The following is a 13,148-nucleotide window of genomic DNA, read 5'->3' as shown; positions in this document are numbered from 1 at the left end:
ACAGTATGTACCTTTAGTAATAAAACAATTGTAAATTACATTTATTAACTGTTACTTTTGTTTCTTTAGACATTAACAAAGGTTTTTGAGGCACTGCTTGATGGCAGTTTTGGAAGCTGCCATGCTCAGTGTGAAGAATATCAAGCAGCATGTCATAAACTGTTCCCTTTTACATCTGCCTTCATGCCTGCCACAAACGACGACAACAGCAGCATTGCATCTGTGAATCACACAGCCATTAACCATGATTTGCTGTCCAATGAAATCTGAAGTAGTGTGTGCAAGCCCCTGTATGTGTGTATACCTACATGCACACGTGTATGAAACTCTGACTCTCATTACATGCTGGTTGGATACAGATCAGGGTTACTTTTCCAGGTTGTATTTTACTATCTTTAACAGGTATCTAAAACAAAATATTTGGATAGTTAAATGGAGTATGCTATTAGGGTTTTTTTCCTCCCAATGAAAACTGCCAGTATTTATGTAAACATCTTTAATCAGCATTTTTCATGTTTATACTTGTACAGGTTTAAGTCTTTTAATAATTCATCAGCCCTCCCTCACAAGAATACAGATATTAAAGACTGCTTTCACTTAAGCGTTGTTACATATGCAGATATATGTGAACATATCTCGTTAATAAATTATCATTTGAGAGTTTTTAGCAGATTAAGACTGAAGTGCTGCTTGAATTGCCCTCTCTGTCTTTACTGTTCTTTAGGGGCTTTTTCTGGGTTGTTTTGCTTGGATTTCTTTTTTAATCTTTGGTCAGTTTGGTTTCTTTTGAAGCACAGCAACAATGAAAGCATTGGGGGAGTTGCATGTTTTTATCAGGTGTGTGTCTTATATGGAACCAGTGTTGACAGATATGAAGATTAGGTTTGTGTAAAAAAAAAAAAAAAAAAAACAACAAATATCTAAGGCTTTTTGAAAACTATATCATCTACCTTGTGTTCCATAGCTATTATTTCCTTTTTTTATGGTCAGTTTAACATTCTAAAGTTTTAGTATCCTGAAGCAATTCCCTAAGAAGACACAATGAATTTGAATACGGTTGTTTGTCCTTTGTTCCATCTCCCCCTACCTCTTCTGGTTTCTCCCCATCTGTTCACCTATCGACACTTAGGTTGAAAAAAGCTGCTCCAGTTTTAGGCAAATGCAGAAGGTACAGTAATGGGGAATACAGTTTTTCTCTACATCATAAAAACTCACTGGTGGGTGTTCTGTATTACCTCCAATAAAAGTCTTAGTTGTCTACTTACGGCCAATACTCCAGAACTTCTCCTGCCTAAATACTATTGCTGTAGGTGCTGCAAGGCAAAACAGTGTGTGAGAAGTGTTTTACATTTTAAAACTGTTCAAGGGAGCACAAAGAGGCTGACTACGAATCATAACTTTTTTCTTACTTTGTATTCTGGTGCATTAACTATTCAATATACAACACATCAAAATGGAAGTTTAAATCTAATATACCTATTTAAAGCATAGCATTGCTAGACAAAATGGCTACATATCACATGACAGCTTTACATTCTATAAGAACTGCTATCAAAACATAATTATACTGTGGCTTGTACAGAAAATCTGTTTTCTGGAAACTGTAATGGAATTATTCAATCTTGGTTTGTTTTTATTTCACTGCAATGTAAATAATTTCAGTAATATTAACTAGCCCCTCAAAGGCAAATACCAGTTCATGAAGAGGGGATTTTATTAAGACAAATAAACTGTTCTAATTAAAATTCTCCTTTGTGTGTCATCTGTTTAGATTAAAAAAATGTTGAATGGAAAATTCACTGTAAAATATTGGCAACATATGTTATGCTGTAATAAATTATTTTGTACACACTTGCCTTTGGTTTGGAATTTTTGCATATTTATGGGTATCAGACTTCAGTCCATCATTCTCATTAGGGTTCTTTTTCTATTGAGTTGGAACATCACTGTTCTAACCTTAACTCTGTAAGTAGTTAAGAAAAAAATAATGACTATTTAGCAGATTGAGATGTGTATCTATAAAAAGTAATGGCTTCAGACTGCAGTTAAGTAGGGTCTAGGTCAGGTAACAGGAAGCAGTTCTTTACTATGAGGGTGGTGAGGCACTTGTACAGGTTGCCCAGAGAAGCTGTGGGTGCCCCAGCTGGCAGTGTTCAAGGCCAGGTTGGATGGAGCTCTGAGCACCCTGGTCTAGTGAAAGTGTTCCTGTCCATGGCAGGGGTGTTGGAACCAGATGGTCTTTAAGGGCTGTCATTGCAGATATGAACTTCTTGGGGTAACAAATGCTTGGCAATCTGATCTCCTCCAAAATTCATCTTTGTAGCAGATGGGCAGGGTGTGCAGTGTACCCTAACAGCCTGCTGCTGCCTTTAGGTGTCCAGGCAGAAGGAAAATACACAAATGCAGCACAAGGCTCCAGGCAGAATGCAGGACCTCATTTATCCCAGCAAGCCTGGTAGCATTAGATCGTTCAGAGAGAAGGGATGATAGAGAGACTTGTTTTGATTGCTTTGGTTTCTGGTGGTTAATGAGTTCATCAGACAGGCAGGGGAAGGGTGGCAGCAGTGGTCTGAAGCAGGGCAGCTCCTCTTCTGCTGCAGTGCAGGCGTTGCTGCAGTTTGGGATGCTGTGCCAGCACCGTCAGCTATCATGGCTTAGATTTATCCACGCTGACTAGCGGGGTGTCAAAAGTGCTGCACCTCTGGTGCAAGAAGCTGCCTATTGGGCTTGGCATTTCACTCTGGGTCTGCCGTGGCTATGCCCTTCCTCGGGGTCTGTGAAACCATGAGGGTAGTAGCAGCAGTGCTTCCTAAATACATAATGATGAATGTAGGACTAACACCACTGGGATGTGTGTAACAACAGGGCTTGGTCACAACTCTGACTTCATCTTGGGTTTGCTGCCCACCCCCAGCAGATGTTCTGCAACCTTTGCCTTCATATAGCAACCCTATGATTGTGTGAAGTATTCTATGGTCTCTCACTATATAGGTTAATTAGGCTTCATTTGCTCTTTACCAGTCTTAGCAGCACCTTCAAATTTCCTTCATAGTCTGGATGTGAAGCTATAGATGCATTGATTTTGATTGCTATTAATTACAGTACATTTATTTACTTACTTGTCTTGTTTTCTGTATCTTTAAAAACCTTTTATTTTGAGCTGGCTGGTTGTGGCTTTTCTAAAATCTCTATTCCTCGTCCCTGCACAAACCAAGTAATTGTGTTAACACCATAAACGTCAAGAGAACTTGTTGACCCAGCATCTAATTTCACATAGGGTCCTGCCATCTCACATAAGTATGCCCTCTTTCCTTCTCTTGTTGCCGCAGGTAAGCAGGTGTACCCCAAATCTGACAAACTTCTCATCATAGGAAATAAGCTTGTTCCAAAACCCAGGCCCTAATGGAAAATCCTGACCTGATAACATGTATGAATAGCAAACGTTTAGTCCTGAATTTTCAATTAAGGTGAAAGGGGCAATTCCTCACATCTCTTCAGCTGTAGCACCTAGGAAGAGGTCAAGCGTTAAGTGTGACACAGAAGTTCAAGCATAATCGTGTTGTCATGTGGGAATGCACTTGCCACTTTGTGTTTCAACAGCAACATTAGATGTGCTTTTGGCATTTGTTTTTCTATGGCTTAACTACAGCTCCTACTGAAAAGTTTGTGAATTTTCCACTAGAGGGAAGCCCTGCATCCAGAATATTTTCATGGTAACAAATGTCTTGTCAGGTGTTGTTTTGTGGTAAGAGCATAGGAAAATGCTTTTATTTTTTCTTCCTTTCAGGCATTGGAGAGAGGTCGTTGTTTTGTATGTGCTTAAATGTCTGAATTAGACTTGTGTTTGTATAACCCAGCTGTCTGTAGACATTGATATGGGGCTCTCGAGAGCACAGTTGGTTGGACTTGTTTCATACCATCAGGAAACATACTGGGAAAAGATGTGTGAGCCCACAGATGATCAGATCGGCTTTTTTGGGAAATCCCATGTCCTGTGCAAAAGTGTCACTAAACCCTGTTCCTGCCTTCAGGCTGTTGAAGAGAGGCAGAATGTGTTGGCCTTGAAGATTAGCCTTCAGTTAATTTATCATGAACTAAATATGTTGTCTGTTCCCCACTTGGGCTTTGCTGCTTAAGCATATTTCAAGTCTAGACAAAGTATTTGAGAATGTGCTGCTAACACTCAAGAGGAGGCACAGGTTTTGAGAGGTTCCTAGATGTATTTTAGGTATGCAGTAAGATGGAGGAAGGAAATAGATGGTATTTCTAGGATTGATTTCATATGATAAATGGTCACATTTAAAGCAACACAGAAGGGAGGAAGCAAGGCCAGAGCAGGAGCTGTCTTGCTGTTCCCTGTACAGTGCCTAGCACAGAGACCTCCTAGTTTGAGACAAGGGTTTATTCCATAGGTAATAAACTGTCATAAAGCCTATCTGTAAATGAAAGCAAACTATACCTGCTTGAGGCCAGGCTCTGTATACAGTAGTGCAAGAGATATCCAGGAATCCACAAAAGGCATCAAGCACCAAAGGAGTCTGTTAACCGTCACTGGAGATGTTTAATCAAATTGTACCTAATTCATGCATTTCATTGTATTTAAAATGAGCTCTGAGAGCTCCTGAAATTGGAGGAACTTTTACTTCTATTAGTAACACATTTCCTGCATGTCTAAATAGCTGGCCAGGGAAACTTGAGCCACTGGGATGAAGCTGCTAGATTTGCCATGCATATATTTTTAAGAGAGATGATTCATTTGCTCAGGGATTGGAGAGCTACTTCAGGTGCACCAGCTGTGCACTGGTGATTAGCTCAGGCCCTGCTGAGTATCCAGCCCCAAAGTGGTACAGAAATGTCAGCGGGTCCCTTGCTGTTCCTGCACTTCTCAGGACCACAGCGCTCGGCTGAGTCATTTGTGAACACCGAAGGACCCGTAAGGTGATTCTCCAGGGGACAGGCAATGAAAAACAAACAGCCCTGTATTCATATCAATAGGTGTCAGCCTTCTCTTTGGAAGCTTACACCTTCACTGAAGACTTTCTGTTTTAGTAGGCAATGAATTCATAAAAAATCAGAAGGCTAGACAGCTCTGTTGTATATAGGGGTACCCCTATATCCAGTGCAAAGCTATGGGTAACTCAGGATGCCAGACATCTAAAAATAGTTATTGCGGTACTGAGACCTACAAGGCTGATTTTTCTTTTTGCTTCTGATGTGCCAGCTAGACTGTAACAAGTTGTGCTGAAAGATGTATATTTATCATTGCTTCTATGAACAGATTCAAGTCAACAGCTTAGCATGAACGTCACCTGGCAAATGTAGGTTGGTTGTCTAGCAATTACAGATGGATAGACAATGGGAAGACAGCAATGATAATCAAGTATTTGATGAGCAGTCCACAGGTAGGTGTATCAGGCTGTTTTGTACATGGCCTTCCATTCAAGGAAGGTACAAATTCCTCTCAATCACCTTCCATCATAGGAAGTATGGTTTTTTCTAGAAGAAATTGTGATCCTTCTAGGTTTGCTATGACCATGCCTGGCTCTTCCTACCATGTTTCACAGGCACTCTCTCACAATCCTGGCCATCTCTGAGGAGCCAGGGCTGGAGAGGGGAGAGGGACATTGGAACTGGAAGCAACAAATAACTCAGAAGAAAGATCAGAAGATCAGAAGAAAGTTGTCTCTGCATTTGGCTCTTTATTATTAGGCACCCTCTAATGAGCACTGACTGGCATTCCTGAGGAGTGAGGACCACAGTGGGCAGTGGCCGTGCTGGTCTGACCAGGTACATGGCCTACCATGATATAAATTGGCTGCAGAAATCCTCCAAATAACATAAGCTATTTCTGTCTCTGGTGACTACCTCTTTTCCTCTGTTGTCTCCTCCGACTCACTGAGGGCTTGTAACCTTGCTCTAATAACAGGAAACTCACATCTGTGTCAAGTGCCAAGCCTGGCACCCTGCTGTGTAAGTGTTGAGTAGGTGTGTGCTCCTTGAAGTGTGCTTTCAGGAAGACCTATGGCCCAAGTAACCCTGGATACAGTGGCATAATACAAATGTTTTTCAGTGCCATGGCAGGATAAATCTGGATGTGCAGAGCTGTGTTTTTTAAGTGTCTACAGTGGCAAACCTGTGTTTTTCAGTGGTATTTCATGTTCTTTTATTTTTTTAAACTGCCTCCCTCTTGTGTTAGTGCTCTGACTCTAGTTTTGGATGCAAGTCCTCTGATGTAGACATGCAACTAGTAAAGCTGGGCAGTCTGGAGTGAGCAATTCTGAAAGCCTGTTATTTATGAAATAAGAGTTGAAAATAGAAAATGAGCATATGGAAGAAGTTGCTGTCACAGATCCTCCCTCTGGCTGGGAGAATTAGAGCGCGGTTTACTTTCATTTGTGACGAAAACAGGACGCTGCTATGGCTTGTCACAAAAATCATTTGAAGCTGAGAAAAAGGGGGAAAAGACCCAGTGCTCAGTAATTATTCCTGAAGTGAAGTACAGTTGCCTCACTCAGAGGAAAGGGCTGGATGCAGTACGTGGTCACTGGCTGTAACACTGATGCTTTTCTTCCCATCTACACAATCCCCTGCGCACTCATAACAGGAGAGGCTCCAATGGACTCAAACATGGTTATTTCCCAACCATAAACATGCAAATCCCCATGCCTTAAAGCGGGTTGGATTACTGGCCAACCAAAGCTCAAGAATTACTGCTTTTGTTCCACATTTGTATGGTGACTGACTCAATGGGGTCCTGGTCTATGATTGGCACCACTGCAACACAAATAATTGAAGAGCTCCTCTTGTGTTCTAACCTCTGCAGCCACATGCCTTCAGCAAACAAGCAGTTTTGGCTTCTCCCTTTGCCTCCTACTGCCTTGCAGCCAGCAGAGCATGGGAGGGAGAGAAAGGCTTGATTTTTTTCAGCCTGTTTTGGTAGCTTGCTTCAGTGGGATGGATGGGAACAACACCCAGCACCCTCTGCCATTCCTGACTTCCCCTGTTCTTGTGGCTATACTGGGAACAACACCCAGCACCCTCTGCCATTCCTGACTTCCCCTGTTCTTGTGGCTATACTGGCCTAAGTTTCCTTGCAACTGGTGTAATACACCATGGAAAAACCAAAATATTGGTTTAGTAACACAAGGACAAGTAGAAACAACAAAATGGAAACCCATGTACATTTTTAAAAACAAACCAAAAAATCACCACAAAACCCAGAGGGTATTCAGTGTTCCCAGGAAAATCTAATTAGAATTCTTGGGCAAGAAACATTTTTATTCCTGTAGATGTTGGTCAGTATCTTTTTGGCCATATTTTTTGGTATTTTGGCCACAAGTATTTTTTATTATCATTGTAGTTATTAATTACATCTATTTAGAATATCTTATTTCCTGGCCAGATTTAAGGCTCTGGAAAGCCAGAGTCTGCGAACAGTGTTGGATAGGAAGTACCAGATTGAGCCAAATAGGTTCTGTGTATGTGAGTGTGTGAAATACAATATAAAAAATACAAAATGTGTAATTTTTAGTCACAGCAAATAGCTTTGGTGTGAAATATATCTACCAGAAAAATTCGCTACCTATTATTTTACTAATGGAGGAGACAAATTAGAAAAGATATCTTACTGTTTTAATACATAAGAGTTCCCTTATATGTTTTGCTTCACAAGACTAAATTTCCTTCCAATGTGGTTTGTGTGTCAGATGTTTTTCATGAAATACAAGCCTCTCAAGCCTTAAATTCCCATTTTTTTTCTTGTAATCACCCCCTGTTGAGTGAACATTCCTTCTCCTTTGGACAAAATTACCTTTTTTTTCTGAAGCATCCAGCAATCTGAACTCCTCAATTTATCAACAATTCAGAGCCAAAATAAGTGGAAAACACCAACTGTTTTTCATTTTCATTTGAAGTAGTACAAGTTTCTTGATTGAGTGGTAGTCATGAAAGGTTTTGAAGCAAAACTGGCAGAAAAGTAAAGAATTCAGTGTCTCCAGTTCCTGGTCCAGCACATTCATATACATGGACCCTGGTATGGTGGCAGCAATATCAGGTAGAGGTAGAAATAGTGGCTTGCCCTGAACTGAAGCCCACAACCTAATTAACACAGGAAATATATTTCTTACATTGCATTCATAACTATGCTTTTTCCTTTTTTTTTTCACATTACCATTTAGAACTGATATTTACAGCTACTGGACTCTTTTGGATGACATCTGCTGAGGGAGGACTTAATGGAAGAACAAACTCTCTCCTCCACTCAGCCTTGTGCAGAGTCTCGTGTGCAATCTCCCCATGCAAAGGATATGTGCACAGCCTTGTTTTCCTGAAAACACATCCAGAATAGAGGCAATTTCTCCACCTCTAATTGCCACACAGCACTTCAAACTCCAGGCTCCCTCTCCCTCCTGGCTTAGTGCCGTGGTCCCTTTGCTTAGATTTTCCTGGCTTTTAGTCCACTTCTCTCTGCTTGTTCTCTGGTTGCTCCTTTGCACTGCAGGGGAAAGACAACCAGACAACACTCATATCCTTGCACTGAGATCCAGAAACACTAGGACAGCTTTCAAGCAGTGTTTTGGTTAGTTTCTCCTACATCTGAAGTGATCTTGCTCTGAAAAGGAGCTTCTTGCCTCTCTCCATTGCCACTGCTGTGTTATTTACTACCTATATACTTTACAGTCAGTACATGCTCTGTAATATCTATTACAGCCCAGTCACTCTTGTAACTCTAATTTTGTAATGCAATCCGTTCAGTTTGCTTTGCTCCTACACATTCTATTTTCAGGATGTGGCTGATGTTTTGTACTAGCTAAACAAATACAGGCATCATTGGAAAAAACTGGAGACCAATGGGGAAAAGAGGAAAAGGTCTTGTCATGCAGCTCGATATAAAAGGTGTTTCTGCAAATGTGACCAGGAATTAGGTTGTCAGCAATTTTGTCTTTTGACCCAAACTGCTAAAATTTAGGTTTAAGTTACACTAATGTGAAGAACAGCACGCATTCAGGGAGTACTTTCCTGAGAACAGAAGAAAAAAGTTCATGTTTTCAGGTTGAAGAATTTGGTTGGGACCTTCATGTCTCTTGTAGAGTTGGGGTACACTTGGGTTGGTCTTCCAGTTCAGTTTACTCTGAAAGAAGTCAGCTCATGCACAAGAAAAATGCTTAGAAACTGAAATCACCAAAAGACAACTGGAGACAAAATTGCTATGGTCCCAAGTCAAATTGGTACTATGAACATATTTTTCATTAAGAGACACCAATCCTTTAATTTTCTCTCAAAATGGCATCAAGCAGTTATTTTGAATCTTGTTTATCTCTTATTTACTCACTCCCGTCCCTCTCCTTACCTGAACTTCTCTCCCTTTCCCATGCAGTGCTCAGCCAAAGTCCCTTGAACAGAACATTCAAAGTCTGGAGTGGTTTTGCATATCTCTTCACTGTGGACAGAAGCTCAACACTCAACATTCCAGTGATGTCAATATAGGTTACAATTCCACTTTATCAGTTTAAATGACTTTTAATCCAGCTGCAACAATACCGATTAAATCCAACCTGACATAAATATGTTTCAGTGTCATTAACTTATTTAAAGACATCCATTCAGAACTCCAAGAGATTCTGTCTCTGGTTACTGACAGGCAGAGGAAGAGACACAGGCTATATCGTGTTCACATTTAGGAGGTTAATTTGACAAGCAGAAAATTTGGAAGGATAATGGGCCAGAGGAAGTGAGTGCAGCTTTTGGCAGCATTCAGCAGGAAGGTGTATGGTTTGCTCACAAGACCACAGCTGTGAGCGGCTGTGAGCAGGTCCATGAGTTTGCATCCACTGCACATCAGTCAACAGCAGAGAGAGAATCAAAACGAAATGCATCAGTCTGTAGTAACTCCAGGTTTCAGTTCAAGGTCTACAGAACATATTGGGAGAAAAGGAAATAAAGTCCTGTGAAAGACCTTTGGCAAAAGATTTTTTATTTGACAATCTTTCAAGATTAATATATTGCTGTAAGTCACTCACTCTTCCCACTGGTGGTGTGGATTGAGCTACAGATCATAGGGCTTTATTTAGCCCAGCTGGCAGCAAACGTAGCAAAACACTTTGGATGGTAGTTAGGCAGCTTATGCAAAATGCATGGCTCATCTCTGACAAGGTTTAATTAGGCAGCTCTCCTCATTACAAAACAAGTTTAGCAATTAACTGACATAGGCAATTCCACTGCAGTGTGAAGGATAAAATAGGCTGGAGTGTCAACCACTGCCTCCTTCAAACAAGCATCCCGAGGGCAGGGTTGTGATGTGCTGCACAGGGAGACAAGTTATGCTGGTGATGTTTGGTCTATTCCTACTCTGAAGCCCAAGAAGTTGGGTTTCCCTATGTGTCAGCCTGGCTGGCACCTGTGCTTTTCATCCTCTGGCAGTTTCCATTTTTCTCTTTGACATCTGTCTTAATTTTGGGTTGCCTTGCTTCCTTCAGCTACAAGTTTGGCAATGATGGGCTGCTGTTTGTCATTCACAGGTTTTAAATTATCTACTTTAACAACTTGGTATTGTTACTTATGTAAAGAATTATTATTTTCACAGACTAATAAATATTAAAAGACTTGTGGAAATTAAATATTGAAAACTCCAGGCTGCTTCCATGGGCAGGGATCTGGCACTATGGCTTTTGTCTAGTATCAGTACTAATGGGAAGACAGGTGTAGGTTTCACAAAACATCTGTTTTTAGCTATGGGAACATGGTACTTATTCAACACAATCGATATTTTGGGTTATTCTTGATCTTCAAAAAGAAAGATGAAAAGAAGGCTGATGAAAGATGAAAAGAAAGGTGAAAAAATTCATTAGACAAAAACTTTTCAGCTATTTCAGATTTGCAAATTCCCCCTTCTGCAGTTTTAGTTTCTGTGTACATGCTGCACATGTGCTGTGATTTTTAACTTATTTCCAGTAAATTTTTTATTCTGCTTTTTTTCCCCTGTTTTATATGAATGCCTCAGAAGTCATTCATGGATCTGTAGGCATCTCTGGGCCATGCTTTGGAAACAACTAGATTATTTAACCTGCAGTACCAATACCTTTGTAAACCCCTCCTAGGAGTCTCTTTGGTGTAGCAGCACATGTTGTGTCCCATATTACTCCATGTTTTGTTTAGAAAACTAGTCCTTCATGAGCCCTGCAGCTTGGCTATATCAAAGTGCCTGTTTTAAAAGCCTTTCCCTAAGCGTATTTACAGGCAGGATTTGCTGATTTAAATAGCTATGTGGCTCACAAGTTTGTGAGGTTAAAAATGCAGTAGGAAACCACTGTAAACATTGCATCACCAGCTGAGAAGGAGCTGGAGACACTGTGTCGAATGGTCAAGAAGAAATTGACTTTAAATACAGCTTGGATGGCTGCCTAGAAAATGGGAGGGATTCAGTAGCTGAGGTTTACATTAGGAGTTGTGTTAGATGTTTCTCCCAATAAACATGAGCAGCCAGGCGTGTCAGCCTGCAGCGTTTCAGGACATTGCACTTAAAAGTGACTTCTTCGTTTTGCCAGATGTGGGCTGCTCCTATTGGCATCTGTGGCAAAAGTGCAGCCAGTTCAGCTGGAGCATGCGGGGGCCTTTCAAGAATATTTATGGATGTGCATGGCTACATGGTCCATGACATAGAACCAATAAGCATAAAAGCCAATCTTTGTTTCCTCTGGTATAAGCTAATGGTTTATGTGGAAAATTGAAACTGGCCAGCTGTCTCGGTTTTATTCAGCAGAATCAAGGCTGCTTAGGAGAAAGCATGAGCATTTACTGAAAGAAATGTTAAGAGATTAGTCTGTGGAGCAGTAAACACAACTAAGTCGTTTTAAGCCCAAGTTGTCTTAAGCAAAGAAGATTTCCCAAACACATGGCTGTAAAGAAGGGAGGTTTATGGAATAATTTCTTCATCATGCCTAGAAATTGTTCTGAAAATGGTAAATTTGGGTGTAAAATAATAATTTAAAGATAATGCCAGGGATAAGTTCTTATATTACTACAGGGAAGGAGTTTTTTCCCCTACCTATCCATACCCTCCTTTTTTTAGCTCCCTCAGCTGAGCCCATTCTACTCAGTTCAACAGAAAATCACTCACTTTCTTGCTGAATTAATTTGCTGCTGTTCTAATGTGTTGAATTGGCTCAGCAGAAGATGAGAAAAACCTGCTCAAAAGACATGCAGAAGGTCTAGGCCAGGAGCACAAGAAGAGAGAAGTAGGCACGCCATTCCCCTTTTTGTGGCAGCAAGGCCCCAAGCAACTCAAGCCTTCTTGTACAGCTTCATCCCCCTTTGTGCTCTTTCTTTGTTACATGACCTCATACTCCATCCCAAAAGGCTGTGGGATTGCTTGACCATTTTTACAAGAAATGACAGGAAGGGCATAGGAGAACTTTTAGCCTTTGGTTATTTTGCGTGTCTTCCTCAGAAAATGGACAGGTTCAAGCCTAACCTCAAACATCTTTTGCCCCTAAGCCAGGCTGTGCTATAGATGAAACACCAGTGCTCGGTGGGGATGGGTGTGATACAGGTAGGGCTGATCGAGCAAAAGAGATTTGACATCAGTGGCAGGGCCAGGTCCTTGTCTTTTTGGGCTGTGAGCTGTGCCTAGTCACATCCTCGACAGTTCTCCTTTCTGCCTCGCATCCATTATCTTTCATCCGGCTCGTGCTATTGACGTCATGCCCTTGTACCTCCTTGTCCCCTACTTTTTAACCTCGCTTTCCATCTGTGTCGCTATGGTCTTTAAAAAGGATTGTTTGTAGATGCTTTTATTAGCAGAAAGTAAAACAGAGGAAGACCACAGAGACGAGGAAGCCACAGAATAAATAACAATTGAACTTCGCCATGAGAACTTCTTTTGATTCACTGCAAAAATAAATAAATGCCTCCATATCAGCCAGTAAGGAGAGGTGAACAAATCTGGTTTATTGTCTAGAATATTGTTTTTCTCATTTTGTATCTTGCAGGAGCAATGACAGCATGTCTGAAAATGTTGAAAAGTTTCACAGATGTTTTTTCTTACCTCTCCCTGACTCTTCTAATTCTAAATATTTTCATCAACACACAAATGTAATCATAGATCCTGACGCATTCTCATGGAATAGCACCTGATGTCTGTTTTCAGTATT

At 40.8% G+C, this 13,148-nt stretch overlaps 1 protein-coding gene across 3 annotated transcripts in view; it reads left to right on the top strand.

The window, feature by feature from the left end:
* The window catches only part of NAA16 (N-alpha-acetyltransferase 16, NatA auxiliary subunit), a 62,277-nt gene extending 60,466 nt beyond the window's left edge, over positions 1–1,811 (top strand). For all 3 annotated transcript variants that reach the window (XM_082279007.1, XM_082279005.1, XM_082279006.1), the window contains one exon: positions 70–1,811. In XM_082279007.1, coding sequence (XP_082135133.1) covers positions 70–270 — 201 coding nt within the window. In that variant the 3' untranslated portion in view covers positions 271–1,811. The remainder of the gene's footprint in view (positions 1–69) is intronic.
* The last annotated feature ends 11,337 nt before the right edge of the window (positions 1,812–13,148 follow it).

This window comes from Coloeus monedula (assembly GCF_965178545.1).
Source record: "Coloeus monedula genome assembly, chromosome: 3".
NCBI lineage: Eukaryota > Metazoa > Chordata > Aves > Passeriformes > Corvidae > Coloeus > Coloeus monedula.
Note: the sequence above shows the minus strand (reverse complement) of the source record. Positions and strands in the feature narration are given on the sequence as shown.